At 43.1% G+C, this 23146-nt stretch overlaps 1 protein-coding gene across 1 annotated transcript in view; it reads left to right on the top strand.

The window, feature by feature from the left end:
• Positions 1 to 23146, top strand: part of MTHFD1L (methylenetetrahydrofolate dehydrogenase (NADP+ dependent) 1 like) — a 197224-nt gene that overhangs the window by 90842 nt on the left and 83236 nt on the right. Inside the window, exons 19-20 of the mRNA XM_003797876.3 lie at positions 1039 to 1107; positions 6137 to 6248. Of these exons, the coding sequence (XP_003797924.1) occupies positions 1039 to 1107; positions 6137 to 6248 (181 nt within the window). The remainder of the gene's footprint in view (positions 1 to 1038; positions 1108 to 6136; positions 6249 to 23146) is intronic.

Genomic DNA, 23146 nt, shown 5'->3' with positions numbered 1-23146 from the left:
TTGAAATAGGGGGCAAATCACCTTTCCAAGGAATAGACGTAAGTGGCTCTACCTTCATTAATAGGAAGGTAAGTTAAAATCGGCACCAGCCTAGCTTATTACTTAATCTTATGCTTTAAATTTATGTATCCCACTGTAGAAACAGATCTCCACCGTGGTCAGTCTTAATCCCCTGGCTGCCTCTTAGATGGCACATTATTTCCTATAAAGCTTCCATGGTGCGCCACTGCCTTTCTAAGGGCTTGTTCTAATTTGTCAGTGCCGATCCTTTCCTTCTTTGTAATAACCAGCTTTACTGTTAATCCAAGCCTCACTTCCTTACTTGTGCCACAGACATTTCATTTGCTTGCACATGTTTGTAAGTGCACGGGTGTGACAGAGGCTCTGATTTTTTCCGTTTCGCCTCCTGTTAGGGTATTGAACACTGGTCTCCCACATTCTCTAACTTAAGCTTACTTTCCCACAATAATAGAATTTAAAATGCACACTGATGATTGAAAAGCAATTGTGCATCATCCTTGCGTGGGGCCCTTGCTAATCTCTATATTGTTCCAATTTCAGTATGTGCGCTGCCAAAGCCGGCACTGAAAAACAGTTGTGAACTGAGAAAGGCAAAGTAGTATTTTACTGACTCCAAGGGCTTAGGGAGTATTTTGAATTTTTTCCCGAAGTTTCTTGATTACTTTTTGGCTGCTTTTGAAGAAATGAATCCAACTGATTTCATCTGATAGGTCTTATCAAGAAAATTAAATGGATATGTTTATTTATGTCAGCAGCCCTATGGAAGACTGAATACTTAAAGAGAAAACCCAAATCCAGGTTGCTGTAAAAGTGCAGCTTTTTAAAATTCACCAAAATCTCACTATTTGTACCTAAACTAACATATTACAGTTTCTGCAATAGAGATGGATAGAGGCAAAATGCCATCTCCTGTGACCAAGAGGTGCCCATGGGGACACCCACCCCAGAGCAGGCTGGAGAGAAATGATGGAGGGATGATCTTTTCTCGGGGGTCTAAATGTTTTTCTTCTCCTTTAGGGGGTGACAGGTGCTTTGACAGTTTTGATGAAAGATGCAATAAAACCAACTCTCATGCAGACCCTAGAAGTAAGTGGTCTTCTTTCCATAGTAGTTGTTCATAGAGCTTGTGTTAATTAAATTGCTTTTCTGTTACCACACACCAGGAGCATGCCTAGCCAGTGTGATGAAGGCTGGATGTTTCAGAGTTAAGTTTCTGGTTATCCCCCCAAAATTAAATGTATATTCATAGAGGCTTTGATATGATCCATGTCATGGATTAATTGACCCAAGTAGAAGCTTTAGTCAATGTCTAATATTTCAGTAGGTTGTAAAGTCACATTTATATTCTGTTTTCTGTTTTACATTTTTTAAATTTAATCTCTCAGTCATTAAGTGTTTGTTTGTTTGGTTTTGGTTTTGTTTATTTTACATTTCCAAGCAAAACACAGTAAATGCTAAGAAATGAGGCACGTATGCTATACTCCACTCTTTATTTTGTATGTAGCTTGGCTCATTTTTTGTTTTTTTGTTTTTTATTTTTGTTTGTTTTGAGGCAGAGTCTCACCTTGTTGCCCTCAGTAGAGTGCTATAGCATCATAGCTCACAGCAACCTCAAACTCTTGGACTCAAGTGATTCTCTTGCCTCAGCCTTCTAAGTAGCTGGGACGATAGTGCCCATCACAATGCCTGGCTAGTTTTAGAGACAGGGTCCCACTCTTGCTCAGGCTGGTCTCGAGCTCCTGAACTCAGGCAATCCACCTGCCTCGGCCTCCCAGAGCGCTAGGATTACAGGCGTGAGCCCAGCCCCTTGCTCTTTTCTTTATTGAACTTAATTTTTTTGTCAAGTTATCTCTATTTTCATCTTGCTTTCTGCTCACTGGTCGTATTAACTTGATTTAGTTATTGTCCGATTCCTTCCTCCTGGCAAATGAGACCCCGGAATTTGGGCCCAAAACAGTGTCAGGATCAGGCTGAGCAAAGAGACACAAGGAAAGAGACAGGAGAATGGGAGGGGGTTGGGAGGGCAGTTTTGTCCTGCTGAGTGTTTTAACAACCGCACTGGGTGGTGAGGGGATCCCTGTTATAACATTTGCCAGTTTCCATGGTGCGAATAATCCCACCTTCTCACACCTCTAACATTATTTCCCACTCTGAAAGTGTAGTTTCCACTTAATGAAGGAATTGGTAGGTTGGATTGCCCCAAGCAGTTCTCACTATGCTCATTTTTTTTTTTTTATGCCTGTCTTTCATTTAAGCCATAGGCTGTTTTAAAATTACTTTAAAAGATAATGGGCCTATTTTAAAAATAAAACAGCATTCACTTAAAATATTTGGATGCAGGAACTCTGCTACCCTGATCCTGTGTAGTCACTCTGGATTTACTTAGCTAATCATCTACGAGGAATCTACATTAGACAATACTCTAAAAATCACGGATTGCTTTCAGGGTGTCCTTGAGTACTTGCATTTGAGCACACTTGATTGTCCCTCCCGTAGGAGCTCCTCAAAGGCTGCCTCACTGCACCTTGGAGGAGACCAGTAGCTCCCCATGCTAGCTGCACTCCGGAAGATGTGCGAATACTAACTGATACCACCCCGACTCCAGTGAGCCAGAATGTCTGCAGGTAGTGCCTGGGTACCCCAGGTGTACAGCCAGGCTGAGGACCCTGGGGAAGACTAAATTAAGACAAGAAACAGATGAGTGGTCTTATCATTTTCCCATGGGCCAGCCGTGGGCAGTACTGACAGAAACACCGTCTGCTGGAGTGTGCTGTCCAGTGTGGTGACCACTGGCCACAGGTGGTTATTTCAATTTAAATTAATTGAATTTAAATAAAAGTTAAAGTTTAGTCCTGGAGTCATTTTATCCACATTTCCATTTATGTATGCATTTAGTTATTAGAAAAATTTTTTCTTTTTTTGCAGTTTTTGGCTGGGGATGGGTTTGAACCCACCACCTCTGGCATATGGGGCTGGCGCCCTACTCCTTTGAGCCACAGGTGCTGCCCCAGAAAATTTTTTTAGTAGCCACCCGGGGTAGGTGGCTGTGGTATTGGGCAGTGTAGATGGAGACTCTTTTCAGTAGTGCAGGACTTTCTTTTGGACAGTGTCCTTTTAGAACCCTAGTAAGCAAATGAGTAATTGAAATATTAATCTTGTTTAATGCTAGAAAAGCCCATTATGGAGACTATTTATAGCTTCGTCATGATGAGAAGCCAAGATAGTTCCTGTATTACTTTCCTAAGTGTTCTGTGTATAAAATAAACCTCTGAACTCACAATGAGCTATTTCATGCCTGAAAGTTATTCATAGAATTGAGACAGTACCTTTAACTCTATGTATTATATTTTATAGCTACATTCATCACTGAGTGTGTTTGTGTGTGTGTGTCCCTGTGTTTGAATGTCTAACAATCATGTTCTCAAAATTATTTCTCAAATATGAATCTGGGAGTTTTAAAACTGAGGCTCTACTCTCAATTTAATTATTAATCTGCTCTTTGACCTTGAAGAATTCCCTTAGCCTCTCTAGCACTTACGTTTCCCATGTAAGGGAGACACTTTCTCTTTTTCTGTAACTTCTACTGAAAACAAAGCTATAAAATGTTTTTGCCAAGAAGAGAGTAGGATAGCGGTTACCAGAGGCTGGGGGCTGGTGAGGGTATGGTGGGGAATGGGAAGAAGTTGACCAATGGGCACAAAACTTTAGTTAGACAGGGGAGAGTACATTTTTAAGCTCTGCTGCACACCAAGGTGACTATAGTTAATAATAATGTATATTTCAAAAATACTTAAAGAATAGACTTTAAATGTTCTTATTACAAAAAAAAAGAAAGGTGAGATGATGGATATGTGAATTGGCCTTATATAATCATTCCATGAGGAATACATATATCAAAACATAACATTATACCCCATAAATATATATAATTCTTACTGTCAGTTCAATAAAAATTTAAATTAAAAATGCTTTTGTAGTACATTCGTATATAACCTGAAAGGTAAGCTAATGTAAAAGAGACAAGTTCTTTTCTTCTGTACATATTGCTGAGGGTGTGGCTATCCCAGGAACAGTGCTGTCTTTGTCTGATCCAGCCACACGCTGTCACTTGTGCCCCCCTGGAGCCCAGTGCACAGTGCTCCTCAGGCAGATGGCCTTGGTGAGGGCTGTAGGCTGTAGGGGAGGGAAGCCAGCTGCCTGTACAGGGTTGGAGCCTCTGACCTTGTTTGTGGTCAACTGTCACCAACTCCATCCTTATCACAGGTAGCAACCTTCTAGAATTGGCAAGATTAGACGATGTTAGAGATTTTCAAATTGTCTTCAGGGTTCTTAAAAGGATTATGTCTATAGAAGTGAGGAATTATAGATGGTAAGATAGAGATTCTGACACTAAACATTCATGATACACAACAGATCCACATGGCTATCTGGGTTTGCTGGTCCTAGGTTTATTAAGGAGTTTATTTCCATATCAATGTGTATGACCTTTATCAGGGCCTGTGTGATTTTCCCCCATGACGACTTTGGGAGGAAAAGTAAATAGAGAGCTCAGCATAGTGGCTTTGATAATCTATCTTATTCGTTCTCAGAGATGACTTTTCCTTCTCTGTGCTTTTGTTCAGCTCTCTCGTCTTTCAGACGCAGTCAGCTAACAGCCCACTGTGGTTCCTGAGAATTTCTCAGGGCTCCCAGCGCCTGAGGCCCTGCATTACTCCCTGCCCTCCCCATGTCCCTGCAAGGGCAGCTTCTGTTTTCACAGATGTAGCCGAGGCCTCATCCACAGACCCCACTGGACCTGGCTGGGCTCTGAATAAAACCTGAACATTTTAATACATGTGGATAAATTCTTCTTGGACAGGGTTAAGGTCTATTATCAATAAAGGAAAAGGGAAAAGTATAGAAATGGGTATTTAAAATATATACGTGGAGAGATTTTGCTTAAAGAATTAAAATCTGGGGCAGCACCTGTGCCTCAAAGGAGTAGGGTGCCAGCCCCATATACCAGAGGTGGCAGGGTCAAACCTGGCCCTGGCCAGAAACTGCAAAAAAAAAAAAAAAGAATTAAAATCTGAAGTTTTTGATGATTCTCTTTTATTTCTTTTGTCCTTTTTATTAGTAATAATTACTCTTTTAGTATGAGTGAAATTTGTCTTTGCTTTTTTTTAATCTTAATAGTTACCAGATTTCTAACGTAGAAGACAATTAAACAATGAGAAAGACTTAGAATGTTTAAAAATCAAAGCAACAACTTGCCTACTAAAATAAAAATAGCTTATAAACTTAAGTATTACGTAATTGGCCTTTCATGACATCCACAATTTATTGTCTTAATTTTTATGCTTACTTTTGTGATTTGACTCATTTCTTTTTCTTTTTGTTTTGTTTGTTTGAGACTGAGGCTCACTCTGTTAACCAGGCTAAAGAGCCATGGCCTCAGCCTCGCTCACAGTCTTCCTGGGTTCAAGGGATCCTTCTGCCTCCATCTTCTGAGTCGCTGGAACTATAAACATCTGCCATAATGCTCAGCTAATTTTTTTTCTATTTTTAATAGAGATAGGGTCTCGCTCTTGCTGAGGCTGTTCTCAAACTTGCTAAGGCTAAGGGATCCTCCCCTTTGGCCTCTCAGAGTGCTAGGATTATAGGCCGAGCCACTGTGCTCACCCATCAAATAATTTCTTAATTAAAGCAAATAAATACACCTCTTAAGACCTCAAAGTCTAATTCCATACTATTCAAATATATAAGGCAGAGCAAAATGAAATTAGGTGAGTAGTTTTTGTCCTGGTCACTGAGGCAGCTAACACAAGGGCTTGTCATAATTATGGAAGGAAAGGACTGTATGCTTATAGCTTTTTCTCCCTGGCTCAGCATTAAATTTACCACGATACTATTCTGGAATACATAGGAAATCCATTCCTTTGACCAGATCAGTGTGTTTAATGCTTTCTTTTAAAGATTCTATGTATTAAGTATATGGTATTGATGAAAGTGGGATGACTTGATTGAGTCTTTAAATAGCCTGCATTCCTTGCCACCTTGCTGGACACAAGTTCATCTTTGTTTCTGTGTTTCTGGGGAACTTTGGGGATTTTAACTTGTTCTTCTGCTCCTCTAGGGGACACCTGTATTCGTGCACGCTGGCCCCTTTGCTAACATTGCTCATGGCAACTCTTCAGTGTTGGCTGATAAAATTGCCCTGAAACTGGTTGGGGAAGAAGGATTTGTGGGTAAGTCGTTTCTTTTAAATTTAGTTCTTGCAGAATATTGAAGAAATTGAAAACACGATGATTGCCCTAGAGTGATATCTGTTCTGATACGAAATGTGTTCTTTTAGCCACACCCCCTTTCCTAGATGGTCTCAATATTGGAAAAGCCCTAAGGTCTGGTCTATAGTAGTGAAATTATGTTGTGGTTGAACTATAGAGTCTGATATCAAACACATATGACTTTGAATATAAGCTCAGATACTTTACAACCAAGTGACCTTGGACACATTTTATTACTACTGAGCCTCAGTTTGCTCATGTGTAAAACTGTGATACAGATACTGCATCAGGCTCAGCACCTGTAGCTCAGCAGCTAGGGTGCCAGCCACATACACTGGAACTGATGGGTTCAAACCCAGCCCGGGCCTGCCAAACAACAATGACAACTATAACAACAACAAAAAAATAGCTGGGCGTCGTGGCAGGCACCTGTAGTCCCAGCTACTTGGGAGACTAAGGCAAGAAAATCACTAAAGCCCAAGAGTTGGAGGTTGCTGTGAGCTGTGACACCACAACACTCTACCAAGGGTGATATAGTGAGATTCTCTCAAAAAAAAAAAAAAAAACTATTACATCAAACCACATAGGGTTGTTGTGAAAACTAAATGAGATCATTTAGCCGCTCAGCAAGTATGGATAGAGAACCCACCACGTACAAAGCGTGCTCCTAGATCTAGGGATATAGCGGTGAGTGAAGCAGACTGAGCACAGCTTCCCGCTTATTTGTGTCCCAGCAGCTCTAGAGGCTGAAACGATAGAATCATTTGAGCTCATAGTTCAAGTCCAGCCTAAGCAACACAGCAAGACCTCATCTCTATTTTTTAAAATTAAAAAATGAAAAACCAGACCAAGTCCCTGCCCTCCTGGAACATGCTGTCTAATGGCATATACACTTTAAACACTTACAAACCAATGGGCATGGCAGGGGAGTGTTTAGTAGGAGAAAGTGGTCATTGAATGTTAGCCATTACTGCTCTTACTGTGTGGCAGTAATGACTTGAAATGAAGTTTTCTCCTTGCTTACGTGTCCTAATGGAGGTGAGATTCCCAGCTAATAGACTTAGGAATCATAATTGACAGGACTCTTTTGCTGCCGTCCAGCTCTTTGTAGAACCTGCTCCTGTTTGGCTTTTGTTGTGTATTCAGCTGGACAGAAGGGACAGCCATCACAGAGCCTGTTCAGCCATTACCAGCCGCAGTCTCACCCAGGGTATTAAGGCTTCAAGGAGACAAACAAAAACCCCCAAACACAGGCATTCACAGAGCAGTACCTTAATCTGACATCTGAGGGATTATGTTGGCTAATTTGACATGCTAACAGATAAATACCATTAACCGTATGTCTGCCTTAATCTGGGACAGCAGTCTCTTCTCTCACACTTATTAGCAGCCTTGGATCAAACTCACAAGTGAGTTTTATTCCTAGAAAAGATGGTGCTGGATAAGTGAGCTTAGCTCTGCAGTCTTACACTCAGACATCATGAAGTTCATTCAGGGTTATTGAGACTCTTCAAGAATTCCTGATAGGGTGGCGCCTGTGGATCAAAAGGGTAGGGCACTGGTCCCATATGCCGGAGGTGGCGGGTTCAAACCCAGCCCTGGACAAAAAAAAAAAAGAATTCCTGATAGGTAGTCGGGATGTACGTGTGTAGACGAGGATTTATGTAGCTCCAGTCCTCAAAGGTCCTGCCTTCTCCAGCTCTCATGTACTTTGCTGCCTCAGGATCAAGTCATCTACTAGAGAGGCTAGACGCTGTCTGAGTGGACTTGCTCAATTGATCACTGCATAATTGTAGCGCTAATGGAAAAGGAGGCTGGGTCGGGGCGGGCACTGAAAGGCTGGGAGCTTAAGTGAAGTGGTAGTGCTGAGCTTCTAAAGGAAAGCGCTCCATTTTATGCTGACAGCGCTCTCTCCCCCCACAGCTGTCCTTTGTCAAACACATATATGTGTTATCATGGCAAAGTATTTGTAAAGGTAGAAGGCGCTGGTGTATGCACAGCAAACGAGCTCTCTGCGTGACCTTGGACAAGCCGTTAGTCTCCCGGGGTGTGTCCCTTGTAGACATTCTCATCTGAAAAATGGCAAGGTGGACCAGATGTGGAGCCAGATTTGGGTGGGTAGCCGTGGGCCTCGACTTAGAGCCATGGGATCAGGGCCCTACCTGGAAGCACCTATGATTGACGTGATTGCCTCTTTTGATAAAAGGAGAACACCTGTGTGATGGTGCGTCAGTGAATAGTATCAGATGAGAACACACTTGGTGAAGCCCAGAGGGCCATGCACGGCTCAGCACTGTTTTTTTTTTTTTTTTTTTTTTTTTGAGACAAAGCCTCAAGCTGTCCCCCTGGGTAGAGTGCCGTGGCATTACAGCTCACAGCAACCTCCAACTCCTGGGCTCAAGCGAGTCTCCTGCCCCCGCCTCCCAAGTAGCTGGACCACAGGCGCCCGCCACAACGCCCGGCTATTTTTTGGTTGCAGCCGTCATTGTTGTTTTGGCAGGTCCAGGCTGGGGATTCGAACCCGCCACCTTAGGTGTACGTGGCTGGCGCCTTAGCCGGTTGAGCTATAGGCGCCGAGCCTCGGCACTGTTTTTAATTATTCCTGTGAACCCTTCCAGCCCATGCGGCTGTGAGTGGGGAAGCTTCCAGACGGATTCAACGTTCTGTCTCACCTCGGAATTTTAAGTTATATAACCTCAAGCAGGTTAACCTGTCTCTGCCTCAGTATTCTTACCTGGAAAATAGTGATTTTGAAGGGACTTGCCTCGTGATTGAAATGAGGTTTAAATGAGCTCATGTGTCGAATCCTGGCACCTGACACAGGGTGTGACTCTTATAACTACTTGACTGGCGAAGGTTACATTTCCTTTTTTGAATTTAGTTTATTTTATGGGGAACTGTAACTTTATATTCATTTATGTGTAATTACTCAAGACTATAATTAACAGGCACTTGCAGTTTGTGGGCCTTTTTTGAAAAACCGAAGATGTGAACTTTATTACAAATTAAAAATAAAGGTCTTAAAAAATCTCATTTACCAGATATGGAACAATTTAACAACCTTCAAAGATGTACTGAGAATACCCAGGCTTTTTTTTGTTGGTGGTGTTTTTTAAAGACATGTTTGTTATTACCAAAAGAATCAACTTTAGGTTAAAAAAAAGACAAACCATGCTGCTTAGATGGTTGTAGTTACCTGGTCAACCGGTGACAAGCTCTCATCTTCTGTGCGTTTCTTACTGCTGGGATTTCTAGCCATTTCTTCTTGCAGGATGAGGGTAGAGATGGTAAGAGGCGTTTACTCAGCACCCCTCACCCTGCCCAGTCTCACAGTGGACGGAGTCTCAGCCGGTGGATCGGTGGCTTTTGTCTCTTTACTACTTGTGGTTTAGGGTTTTCTGGGCGTCTGTGATAACTGGGGTTGGGGCAGTACCAGCCTTGAGGTGGCCACTGACCTTGAGTCTCGCCTCCTTGATTCTCTTTATCTTCTTCCTTGGCATCCTCTCTGGGCTCTTTGGCAGGAGGCCCCCTGCAGAATCATGGTCTATAACCCCAGTGTATACACACACACACACACACACACACACACACATATATATATACACACATATTTTGTCTTACTGGTCTACCTTATTCTCCTGCACTCAGCTTGTCAATACCCTCTATCCCTTCTCCCTGCACAGAAGAACTCTGTGGTCAATGCCCGCGGAGGTCTGTGCATGGAATAAGGTGAGAATCTTCCCCTGCAGTAGGGCTGGCATTGCTGGGCCTGGCCTTTGGGAGCACGCCCTGATCCCAAGTTCCTGTCCCCACTCTCACTGCCCTGGTAATTTCTGCTGGTGATTGTGTAGAGGGCCCCTGCCCACTGGGTAGCATCTATCATGGTTATGGTCTGCAGCGTATTTATTGCCTTGAACTGGAACTACACACCAGGGCCTTGAGAGATGATAGAATTCTTAGATAGAATTTCCTTCATATTACTGATGTTGCTGGGGTACATTTAATCTCATATTTTGTTCTTACAAAAAGCAAACACAAGGGATTTTTTTTCTCCTGTGAATAGTAAGTCTAAGGTAATGGAATCAATAGTCCATTTAGACTTAAAATAGAGTGACATTTATTAATTAATTGCATGAATTTGTCATACTAGAGCCAAACACTTCATGAGAATTTTGGGGAAAGTGCTGTGCTCACCGCGATGGCCGTTTCTCCCCTCAGTCAGCAGTCCTCGCGGGAGGCCCCTAACTTCCATTTGCTGCTGCCATAAAGGCAAACATTTATTTGGTATCAAACTTAAATAAAAAAAGAGAGAGAGGGAACAGAGAAGGGAAAGGAAAAAAAACAATATTGAGACCCGGGGTGGGGGTGGGGGTGTGTTGTTATACCATACATAAAGTATATATAGGAATTGCAAAGTTACACGTGAACCTTGAATTTTTTAAATTTGTTTTCTGTTCTCTTAATGGGTTTTGGTTCCAGTTTTTGGCCTTTGCTGGGGAGTGCAATGAACACTTACAGCCCAGGGTCCTTGACGGAGGGTCACTGGCCCCCAGGGGATCTGTGGATAGAAAGACTTGTACCGACAAACCCTTCTTATAATTAAATACAGACTTATAGGTGTGTGTGTGTGTGTGTGTGTGTGCCCCCTTTTTTTAACTGGAGAAAAACTTTTTAATTCTCATCAAATTCTCAAAGGGGGCCATGGGTGAGGAAAGATGAGATGTGTGAGGGTACATTTTGTAGCCTCACGGCCATTGTTTAACCTCCCTGACTACCGTGAGCTTTGCTCAGGTGCCTCGCAATGTTCTGTCCATGTTGCTCTCTACAGGGAATTACACAGGTGCTTCCTGGGAACGTGAGCATAAACACACTCCCGGCAGACGGGAAATGTGAGACTGCTGCCCAGTTAAAGCACGCAATGATCTCGGCCTCAAGCGTTTCAGGATTAGGATTTAGAGATCTGCAGGAATAGCCATTGCAGTTCCAAGACAAACGGAGTAGGATTGGGAAACAAAGCTAGGTTAATATTTTCATTAGAAACGTCCCCGTTTTCTGAGCCATGCCTGAGCATCAGACCTGTGTTAAGGGTGTCATGGACAATCTCTCATAATCCTGAAGATAGTTTTGTGGGGTCAGTGTTATTATCCTTATCCTGCGGATGATGTGGCAGGAGCTTAGCAGGATGATGACACATACCCACAGTCGTCCAGTAGTCCAGACGGTATCGGATGACATAACCCGCGGGCCCCTTCGCGCCAAAGCCTGTGATGATCACTGGGCTCCTCTGCCTGCAGGGATTTTCTCAACTCTCTTTACCTGGTTCCCACTCATGCCCACTGAAAAATAATTGGTTTCAGATTCCCTGCCTACAGCAGATGCCATATGTTACAGAGACTGTCACTATAATTACGTTGTGCTCGTCAATCGTCCACACGGTGACAGTGGTGATGACTTTGGTTTGGTTTTCCTTTTCTCTCTCCTCCTTTAAACCCTTCCTCCTGAGTAGGGTGCTAATTAAAGGTGACTGTATTAAGTCACTGCCACTCCCCTCAGCCCGTGTCCTTGGGGGGCAGTTTATTTATTTATTTTTTTTTTATTTTTGAGACAGAGTCGTATTTTGATGTCCTCGGTAGAGTGCCCTGGCATCACCCCTCACAGCAGCCTCAAACTTTTGGGCTTAAATAATCCTCTTGCCTCAGGCTCCTGAGCAGCTCAGGCACCCACCACAACGCCCAGCTATTTTTAGAGACAGGGTCTTGCTCTTGCTCAGGCTGGTCTTGAACTCCTGAGCTCAGACAGTCCACCCGTCTCAGCCTCCCAGAGTGCTGGGGTTATAGGACCCCGCCCCCGGCCAGGGGCCAGTTTTCTTCCTGGGCTTCAGAGGTCTCTACTGATGGCTGCACCCAGCTACTGGCTTGTTCTCCATTTCCATTTTTTATCATTATGAAATTTTAAATATTCCTTCATTTTGGTAGCAGAAAGCCAGACCAAACCAGACATTCCTGTGATTTCATCCACCTCTAAGACGCTGAGAGATCCTCCAGCTTCTGAGCTCCAGTTCTCCCCGCCGCACCCTGTTTACATTATTTAACTCTGATCTCAGCCCAGTTTTCCTCTTTACTGGTCGTCTTCATAACTCAGTCAAGGATGAGAAGTGCGGGATTATTGCGGACCCTGACCAAGGTCATGTGCGAACTCAGGAGGTCACGGGCAGTGATTTTTTTTTTTTTTTTAGACAGGAGCCTCAAGCTGTCCCCCTGGGTAGAGTGCCGTGGCATTACAGCTCACAGCAACCTCCAACTCCTGGGCTCAAGCGAGTCTCCTGCCTCCGCCTCCCAAGTAGCTGGGACCACAGGCGCCCGCCACAACGCCCGGCTATTTTTTGGTTGCAGCCATCATTGTTGTTTTGGCGGGTCCGGGCTGGGGATTCGAACCCGCCACCTTAGGTGTACGTGGCTGGCGCCTTAGCCGGTTGAGCTATAGGTGCCTAGCCACGGGCAGTGATTTTTAATCCCCTGGCTCAGGAATGCCTGACTCCTAGAGGAGGGGGTTTGTGTTGTTCCTGGAGTTCTGACTCCTTATACGTGGTGCTGAATCTCCTGCCTCCACTCTCGGGACCAGCCTTTGTCCCACCCCACCTTTGTCTTCACACGCTTTTATAGAAAGCAGCCCACTATCTTCACCAGCTGCTCCTCTGCCCGTGGAAAAAAATGGAAAAGGAAAATGTTCTGAGGATACACCTTAGGGGGAAATACGCCAATTAGGAACATAAACACTGCTGTTCCCATCACTTGCTTCATCAAAATCTTCACTTAATACTTTGTGTGCTTTGCTTTTTTGGTTTTTGCTTTGTTTATTTGTTTGTTTTTGTTTTTGTTTTTGAGACAGAGTGAAACTACCCTGGGTAGTATGCCATGGCACCATAGCTCACAGTAACCTCAAACCCTTGGGTTGAAGCCATCTTCCTGCCTCAGCCTCCTTGGTAGCTGGCACTACAGGTGGCCACCCCAACACCCACCTAATTTTTTTCTTTAAAGTAAAGACAGGTCTCGCTGTTGCTCAGGCAGGTCTCGAACTCCTCAGCTCAAGCATTTCACCTGCCTTGGCTGTCCAGAGCGCTGGGATTATAGGTGTGAGCCGCCATACCTGGCCTGCTTCAGTTTTTTTTTAAAGAAATAAGACTAGGGGACACTTGAAGCTCCTGGGAATTCCTCCCTGATCTCATCTTTTCTGCTTCTCTAGAGGGAAACGCTCACCTCCTTGGGGTTACCATTTCTGGGGTGTGCTTTTACTTTCACCACATACATCTGTGTCCAGGAAGGATCTGTGGGAGAGGTTTCCTGACCACCTCTGTTCCTGTCGCCCTCAATGGCGCTGCAGTTGGTTTTCATGGTAGCCCAGGCCAAAAGAAATACTTAACACTTACAGTATTACGAAATTAGGTCCAAATAACTGAATGGGTAAATATGCCCTAACAACTTAGTAGCTGTCTGAGAACATAACATATAGGAATTCAAAGGAAAAGTCCCACGCTTTCATTCTTAAATAACTACCAGGCCTTATCAGTGTGGTATCTGTCCTTCGTGGGCACTGAACAACTCCTCAGCCTTTGTAACAGGTTGGTATCTCCAACCTCATTTCCGTGATTTTCGCCTGGATTTTGCTTTTTACTAAGGCACCTGCCAGAAATGTTGCTTTGAAAATATATGATGTCATTAAAAGGAATGTGGAGCACTACTATTGAAACAGTACACTGCCTCAAACTGGGAGTATGGTTTGCAGTAATCAAAAGTCATACTACTTTGCTCAAAAATCTAAAATATCCCCTGGCTCCTGGGCGTTTACTACCTGGGCATTACTACGACTGTTTGGGAGCCATAGAGGTATAACTTTTTTTAAAAAATTATGTATTTTCAAATTTTCTATATTAATAAATGTTACTGTCTGCATTGCTCTATAACAGGGGTTAGCAAACTGTTCCTGTAAAGGGCAAGATGATAAATATTCTAGGCTTGGTGGGTCATGCAGACTCTGTCAACAAATATTCAATTTAGAAAGCTGCCGTAGGTCAACATGAATACCTGAGTAGTCAGCGTTCATGAAGGAGTGCTGCCGTGTTCCAGTAGATTGTTTTTATGGACCCTGACATTTGAATTGCATATAATTTTCACATGTGATGAACCATTATGATGATGATGTCTTTTTCAAACATTTAAAAATGTAAAAAAAAAAAAAAAATGTAGGCCATAGACAATCAGCAGGCACATTGGCTGTCTCCTATATAATTGACCTCTTTATTCAGCATTACATTTTTGCCTGTCCTCACGTAGCTATGACCAAAGAAGCCTCCTCTTACCTGCACTGTGGTCCTCCTTTGCATGAAGATACCACGGGTTTTTGTAACCTTCATTGGGGGGGCATTGAGCTTGTTTCTGGTGTTCTGTTGTTACAAGTAATACGCAGGGAATTTTTGTACATGTTCTGAGAGTCTGTGCAAAAGGTTTTCTGGGGAGTATTCCTACATGAGAGATTGGGGGGGGGTTAAAAGTAAGCTTAGTATCAATTTCTTTCTTTCTTTCTTTCTTTCTTTATTCATTTATTTACTTATTTTGAGACAGCATCTCACTTTGTGGCCCTGGGTAGAGTGCTGTGGTGTCACAGCTCACAGCAACCTCCAACTCTTGGGCTTAAGCAATTCTCTTGCCTCACCCTCCCAAGTAACTGGGACTATAGGTGCCTGCCACAATGCCTGGCTATTTTTTGGTTGTGGTTGTAGTTGGCAGGCCCAGGCTGGGTTCAAACCCGCCATCTCTGGTGTATGTGGCTGGTGCCCTAGCCGCTGAGCTACAGACGTGAGCCCTTAGTATCAATTTAATAGATAATAAAGCCAAGTTCTTTTCCACAGCCATGCCAAGTTGTATTATTACCAATTGTTTGTGAAATTTATAATCTCTTCACATTCTTCCTAACATTTGTATTATTTATTTTTTGTTTAGGGTCTTCTTTTTTTTTTTTTAGACTGAGTATTCACCGTGTCACCGTGGGTAGAGTATAGTGTCACAGCTCACAGCAACCCCAAACTCTTGGGTTCAAGCCATTCTCTTGCCTCAGCCTCCTGAGTAACTGGGACTATAGGCACCTGCCACAATGTCTGGCTAATTTCAGTAGAGACAGGGTCTCACTCTAGTTCAGGCTGGTCTTGAACTCCTAAGTGCATGCAGTCCACCCGCCTCAGCCTCCTGGAGTGCTGAGATTACAGGTCTGAGTCACCGTCTCTGGCCCTAACATTTCTATTGTTAGTTTTTTCAGCTCTTGACAATCTGATAGCAGTGATATGGCATTTCCTTATAAATCTGAGGTTAAGCATATTTATGGATGTTTATGGGCATTTGTGAATTATCTATCTGATATTGTGCCATTTATCATTTTCTCACTAATGTATAGAAATCCTTTATATCTTCTGAGTATGAATACCTTGCCATTATTGCTGAAAATTCTTCCCTCCTGTGGGGCTTATCATTGAAATATGTTTATTGTACCTTTTCTTATCCACTCTTCCTCTTTTTATGATTTATCCTTTTGGGGAGTATAATCTATATTGGCTTGTAAAATATTTGTCTCCTTTTTTTTTTTTGAGGCAGTCTCACCATGTCACCCTGAGTAGAGTGTTGTAGCATCACAGCTCACAGCAACCTCAAACTTTTAGTCTAAAGCAATTCTCTTGGGACTGTAGGCATTCACTACAACACCTGGGTATTTTTTGGTTGCAGTTGTCATTGTTGTTTAGCAGGCCCGGGCTGGGCTCCAACCTGCCAGCTTTGGTGTATGTGGCGCCCTACTCACTAAACTACAAGCGCCAGGCCAAAATATTTGTCTCCTATACTGAAGCCTTTAGTCATCTTAGAAGTTATGTTTGTATGTGTATCCCTTTTCCTTAATTCATACAATATTCAAACTTTTCTTCCTTAGAGACATGTGCAGAGATGGTTGTCAGCCCCAGCCCTAGAGACAGGACCGCAAAGCCTCCATTCATGGTGCTGTTCTCACCCAGGGTCCTGCACTGTCCCAGGCTGATGCAGGTGGTGGTCGCCTGTCCTTCTAGAAGCGGATACAGGCATCATCTGTCTCTCTTCACCATTGCCTCTGGGCTTCACTCAGGCAGGAGCACATGGTCTCTTAGAGAGGTGAAAGTCCCTGTTTGAACTGCTTTGTGTCTATTCTGGGAACTGTTAGGGTTCAATTCCAAATTTTAGTCATAAAAGGTGCCCTGGAGATTTGGAAAGCAAGGGTTTAATTTTATGGTCAAATTCTACTTTTTCTCTTTACTTTGATATTTTTGTTAGCTCTTTGAATAAAATTTCTTTAACTGGAATACTTTCAGTTTATCTATTAGATTATAGGCAAATGGGTCCCACTTATATGGCTAATAATGGTCTTTAAATATGAACACCCCCATCCAAAGGCGTTCATGATGTGAGGAAGGAGGGACTTTCTCCAGTCAGGATAATGGAGATTGAAAGATTAAATAGATGCCCTGCCTTAGCAGACAAAGGAGTACATCATGATCAGTTTGGAGTACTTTTCTGGAATTAATTTTCAAAAGAAAAACACAAAACAAATGAGAATTTGGGAGTTATGAAACCTTTTTCCCCCTTTATTATGATAAAATAACTCAAGGCTTTTAGGCGGGACATGATAGCTCACATCTATAATCCCAGCACTTTGGAAGGCTAAGGTGGGAGGATCACTTGAGGCCAGGAATTCAAGACCAGTCTGAACAACATAGTGAAACTCTGTCTCTACAAAAAATAGAAAAACTAACCAGCAGCGGTGGCACCTGCCTGCGGTCCCTGTCATGGGGGAATGCTGAAGCAGGTGGATTGTGTGTACCCAGCATTTTGAAGACGCAGTCAGCTGTGATGATGCCTCTATACTCTCACCAGGGCAACAGAGCAAGATTCTGATTCAAAAAGAGGGAAAAAAAACCCAGGACTTTTTTAGTGAGAAGCCTAATTTTCTAATTGTTTTTCTCCATAGCGCATTTGAACTTTTAGAAGTTATGGGCCCTCCCTGATACCATTTCTCTGGGTCCTCACCAAAAGTACCCTCCACTCTGCATTTTATAGACTGACGCTGCTCAGATTTTTATTGACGCTAAGTTACACACGTTCTTTCCCATAAATGAAATAGCTCATAAAATTTTTATTAATAAAAATTTAGTTTCTTAGTTGAAGATCACCATGATACCCACAGACTTTACAACCTCCTCTGTCAACGTTTCAATGGCATTAAGTTGCCATAATATTTTTAAATTCATTTTAATGCTAATATAATTTATGGGTCATTTTCTTCTGTAATATGATGAAAATCAAGATAATGGAGATGATTTTCTTCAAAACAGCCAAATATATTAGATTGTAGGCTCCAGTTGCCTGAGTTTGAATTGGTCCCTGCTGTGTGCTGGTTGTGACCTGAGAATGGGTCGCTTAAACTGCCCAAATCTCAATTTCTCCAGTCCATCCCTCGAGGCTTGCTCTGGACCTGAAGTGTTGCTGGAAAATGATGAACTCTGGTGTACGCTGAAGGATCTCTGGCTGCCTATTGCCACTACCACTTTAACCTGCCAAGGACTTGTACTTGCAGGAAAAACCTTCACAACATAATTTACTCCTTTTTTTTTTTGAGTCTCACTCTGTCGCCCAGGCTAGAGTGCCATGGTGTCAGTCTAGCTCACAGCACCCTCAAACTCCTGGGTTCAAGTGAGTCTCCTGCCTAAGCCTCCTGAGTAGCTGGCAGTACACATGTGTGCCACACCGCCTGCCTAGACTTTCTATTTTTAGTAGAGGCAGGGTCTCACTCTTGCTCATGATGGTCTTGAACTCTTGAGCTCAAGGGTCCTCCTGCCTTATCCTCCCAGAGTGGTAGGATTACAGGCGTGAGCCACTGCACCTGGCCTAATTTACTCTTTCACATGAAGAGTATCTTTGTGAATACGTGTTTTTAAATCGTGTGTGTGTGTAAATGACACTCATGTAACAACCTGAGTTTTGACAATGGGCAGCCCTACTGCTGCTGTGTCCTTCTCGTGCAAAGGTGTCCTAGACCATTATCCACAGAGGTTATCCGAGAAATCTCAGGGGCTCTGGTTATTTTTAAAGCCCTCCTTTGTGTTAGGAGAATTCCTCTCCGCATCCTCATTTCCCAGGCCTCACGGATCCCTGGGAGAGAGCAGGAACCCCGCAGATGGCTGCTGCCTTAACACCGTTTCAGGGCCTTCCCCTCTCTCAGCCAAGCTGGTCCTACTCTGGAGAGCAAAAGAGTAAAGAAACGTAAAGAAACTGAAACACGGAAATTGTAGAGAAACAATGCTGAGAATTTTGAGTGGCATTAAACATTCAAATTAAAAACATATGGTCCTAAATTTAACTGGCACATTTAACATTTCAAATATATTCTTGGTGCCAAAAGGGATACTAATCAAAACTTTAGGGATTTCACTCCTTATTTGGGAAAGGCTTTCACTGCCAAGGGAGAAAAAGCAGAGGCAAGTCTTTGAAAAAGAGAGTGGCTAAGTCATTTAGTATGTGTATCTCAACTTTGTAGAGTCCATAGGTCCATGTAACGTAGCATCTCATTATTACTCTAAACTAATTTACTTTCATGAATGTGTTAGTCAATAATGCGGAACTTAATCAAGGAGCTTTAATAAGTGTTTGTTTTACAATTGGTCTTAAGTGAGACGTCATCTAAGGGCCCAAATCAAGGACTTACCTTTGAAAAGCAAAACCTCTAAATGAACATGTATTGTGATATAACCCCTAAATTTTAGTTCCCAAAAGCTAACGCTAACCTGTGTGTGCCATGCTTTTCAGGAGACTTACTATGCCAGATGTGTTATGCAAAAGACCAGACCATAGCAAAGCTTTTAAGTTTAATGTCCTCTTTTTTTTCTTGCTACTAAAATATAAGACAAACATTTCTGAGTTGTAAAAAATAATGTAGTATTTTATTTTTAGGCTATTTTCTGTTTTGTTTTTTTTTTTTTGAACTCTTTTAGAGATGACATCGTACTATGTTGTCCAGGCTGGATAGAACTGCTGGGCTCGAGTGATCCTCTTACCTCTCTCGCTGGAATTAAGGGTGCTCACCACCATTCCTGGCTAGGCACGGTGGCTCACACCTGCAATGCTAGCACTCTGGGAGGAGGGGTGGGTAGATTATTTGAGCTCAGGAGCTCAAGGCCAGCCAGAGCAAGAGTGAGAACCTGTCTCCACCAAAATAGAAAAATTAGTCAGGCATTGTGGCAGGTGCCTATACTCCCAACTACTTAGAAGACTGAGACAGGAGGATTTCTTGAATCCAAGAGTTTGAGATTGCCTAGAGCTATGATGATGCCACAGCACTCTACCTAGGGCAACAGAGTGAGACTCTATCTCAAAAAAAAAAAAAAAAAAGCATATATATGTGTGTGTGTGTGCGTATAGTTCCTAAGATTCATTCTAGCACTCTTATCTAGTAATTTATGTATCCATTTTCTTGCCAACAGATATTTAGGTTGTTTCCAATTGTTGTGTTTTTACAAAGAACGCTGTAATAAGTGAACATTCTTTCTATTTCTTGGTACTCTTGTGCAAGCGTTTCACCTGGGAAAAATTTAAATATCATTAGTAACATCCTACAGACATATTATACAAAACAGTTTCAAAAATAGCTTTCCTTATTTAAGATAAAGTCTAATCATCATAGAAGAGGAAAATGGTCTTGGTATGTGAAGAAGAAAGTTCACATCACATGTAATATTTCTCTGTGTACAAAGGGAACTCACGTTTTGTTATAATCCTTCCATACTTCTCCTGAGAGGGTTTCTTTTTAAAACCTCAGTGATGATCCGCTTGGGGTGAGTTGCTCAGATTCTTCCTGTAGCATTTTTGTGCAGAACTCTGCACTGACAGGGCTGGGCTTTCCTGATGGCAGTCAGTTCAGTCTTCCACGTGGTTCTCCCTTCTGCCTCCCCACACCCCTGCGATGGGTATTCACTGCGCTCACGCAGGCCCTGACGGTGCTTATCCTCCGTCTGGGCCTCTACTTCTCCCCACTACCTTATTTGCACATTTGTTTTCCTCTCTGATGCTCCAATAGTCATCTTCTTACTCTTCACCCCGTAAGAGCATGGAAGGGGATGGGACTTCCTCTCGGAGGATGCGAGCCCCTCTTGGCCCCCCTTCCACATGCCTTTGCCAGCATCCTTGGAGTCATTCTTGCTCCCACTTCTGTATCCACGCTCCAACTCCAGGCCAGGTTCAAATCCTGGCCCTGTTCCTTTTCAGCTCTGTGGTTTTAGCAAGTTATGTAGCCCATTATTTATTCCCAAACTCCACAGGCCCCGTGCCCTCTGTGTATGACCTATGTGTACTAAAACCTTCTATATGTAACTTCAGAGAACAATACAGTGCATTAATTTTGATATAAAAGTATCTTTTGATGGTGCGATGCATATTTTAATCTATCTTATTTGGTAGAAATATTTCGACTGCACTGAAGATAATCGGAGTGGTCAGTGCTTGCACATATACAAGAATCAGTGCAGGGCGGCACCTGTGGCTCAAAAGAGTAGGGCGCCGGTCCCATATGCCAGAGGTGGCAGGTTCAAACCCAGCCCCGGCCAAAAAACTGCAAAAAAAAAAAAAAAAGAATCAGTGCAGGGGACGGCTGCAAATATAGTATTGTGTATGTCATTGGCAACTCAAATGTCACAAGTGGTTATTGGCAGTGATGATGCAATTTTCTGAAAAAGCAGATGTTCGTGGCAACAAAGAAAACAATGATCTTCCTTTAGTGTTCACTATTGTGAGCACTCCTTAAGAATTCAGTACATATTGAGCTCTTGAAAAAAATTGTTTGTTTTATGTAAGACGGATTGGTGGGAAGGGTTCTAGGTTCCTATCATCATAAACCTGTTTCTCAACTAAGAGCATGTTTGGCGGGTATGGAGACTACTGGACAGTCCAACCTAGTGTCTGTTGGACTGTCCTCCACCTTACAAGGAGTCCAGCATCCCTGACCCCTCCCATCTGCCCAGTGCTGAAGCCCCGCCCAATCCCTGACCAAAGATATCCCCTCAGGGGTGGCACCCCCTCCACAGAGGTCAGACAACCCTCCCATGCCCTAGTTCTCCCGTCTGCAAAACTATGAAAGGTAAGAAGGCCCCCCTGTCAAGGCAGTGTGAGGATGACAGATATGATGGAGGTAAAGCCTGTGGTGCAGCTCCTGACGTGGATAAATCTTCACTAAGCGTAATAAGCGTTTGCTTCCATGAGGACCCACTGGGCCCCCTGCTTGGTGCTTTATAAGTGGTGACTTAGTTAGTTGTTATAGCAACCCCAGGAGGAGGAATTATGCCATATTACAGGTGGGGAAGCTGAGCATCAGTGTAAAAGAGTAGTTTGCTCAGAGCCAAACAGTGGGGATGTGAACCAAAGCCCTCAGCCCTTCAGCCCCACAGCCTCTGCAGTGACCACGTGCTATACCATTGATTCCCTGGTAGCATCACATAGCCCCGTGTGTCGTAGCACAAACCAGGCACTAAATAAAGGTGTGTTAAATGAAAAACTAATATGTATCTTCAGGGAAGTGAATGGTAAACCTGTGTGAATTACCAGTAGGCTTTTATGACGAACCGGGTGGTTTGTTGAGGCACTAATGAAATGAAGTAATTAAAAACAATTAAATTTAAAAAATAAAATGTTTAGAATGGAGTTTTCACCTTTAGGAATATCTAACCTGATCTTGACTGTTTCTTTTCTTTTCTTTTCTTTTCTTTTTTTAAAGCGAGTCTCTCTCTGTTGCCCAGGCTGGAGTTCTATGGCATCAGCCTGCTGATTAGCTAGGACTACACGCACTCACCACCATGCCTGGGAAATTTTAGCAGAGACAAGGTCTCAGTCTTACTCAGGCTCATCTTTCCTGAGCTCAAAAAATCCTCCTTCCTCAGACTCTCTGAGTGCTAGGATTATGGGTGTGAGCCACTGCTCCTGGACTCAAGAGATTCTTTTTATTGACTAGTTGGGAATGGGGTCATAGTGATTTTCACTTTTCATTTTATGTATCTTGGTATTCTGAAATTTTTACAATTAGTGTGTATTAATTTTGTAGTCTTTAGGCAAAAGAAACACTGACTTAAAAAAACGAGTAATTTAGTATGAGAAAAAAGGAGAAATACACTCTAGGCAGAGCGACAGAACAAGTAAGGGAAAGGTGTTGGTAGATTGTGGGAACACTCTGAGGGTCATCATGAGATGAGGTTGTATTTTGGAGGGAAATAAGTGCTGATCTGAAATGTTATGCTTTCAATTACTTGGTGGAGAGAAATGGTCAAGTTTTAAATCGTGGTTCCTTTAAGGCTATCCCAAGAAGATGGTATTGAGGCCAGCCCTAAAGAAGGGTTAAGATACAATCCCGGGAGGGGCAGAAGGGACAAAGATTGGTCTGTGTTTAAGGAACCACAGGTATCAGTAGTGTAGTTGGCTCAGAGACAGGGCGAGCAGATAGACCAGAGTTGTGTATTCAGCATCTTTCAAAGCCCCGGATTGTTCCTTATCTATGAGAACTTCCTGAATGATTTGCAGGAGGATGGCACCTTAAGATGTTTCTTTTCAACCCTCCATCAGACATGCCTTTGACCTGCCAGAAGTAGACTAAATGAGGGAAGGAGAAGACAGAGTGCTACCTGTCAGGGCTCTCTCCCCAGGAAAGGAGCACTTACAAGAGAGGTGTGCACTGTGCCACCAGCAGTGCCACTCGAGCGTCTCTGCAAGGCTGGAGCTCAGAAATACTGAGTGAAAAAGCAGGTTGTAGACGTA

Source organism: Otolemur garnettii, unplaced genomic scaffold (genome assembly GCF_000181295.1).
Source record: "Otolemur garnettii isolate 467f Iridium unplaced genomic scaffold, OtoGar3 scaffold00126, whole genome shotgun sequence".
NCBI lineage: Eukaryota > Metazoa > Chordata > Mammalia > Primates > Galagidae > Otolemur > Otolemur garnettii.
The sequence above is the reverse complement of the archived record's forward strand: the minus strand, read 5'-3'. Positions and strand labels throughout refer to the sequence as shown.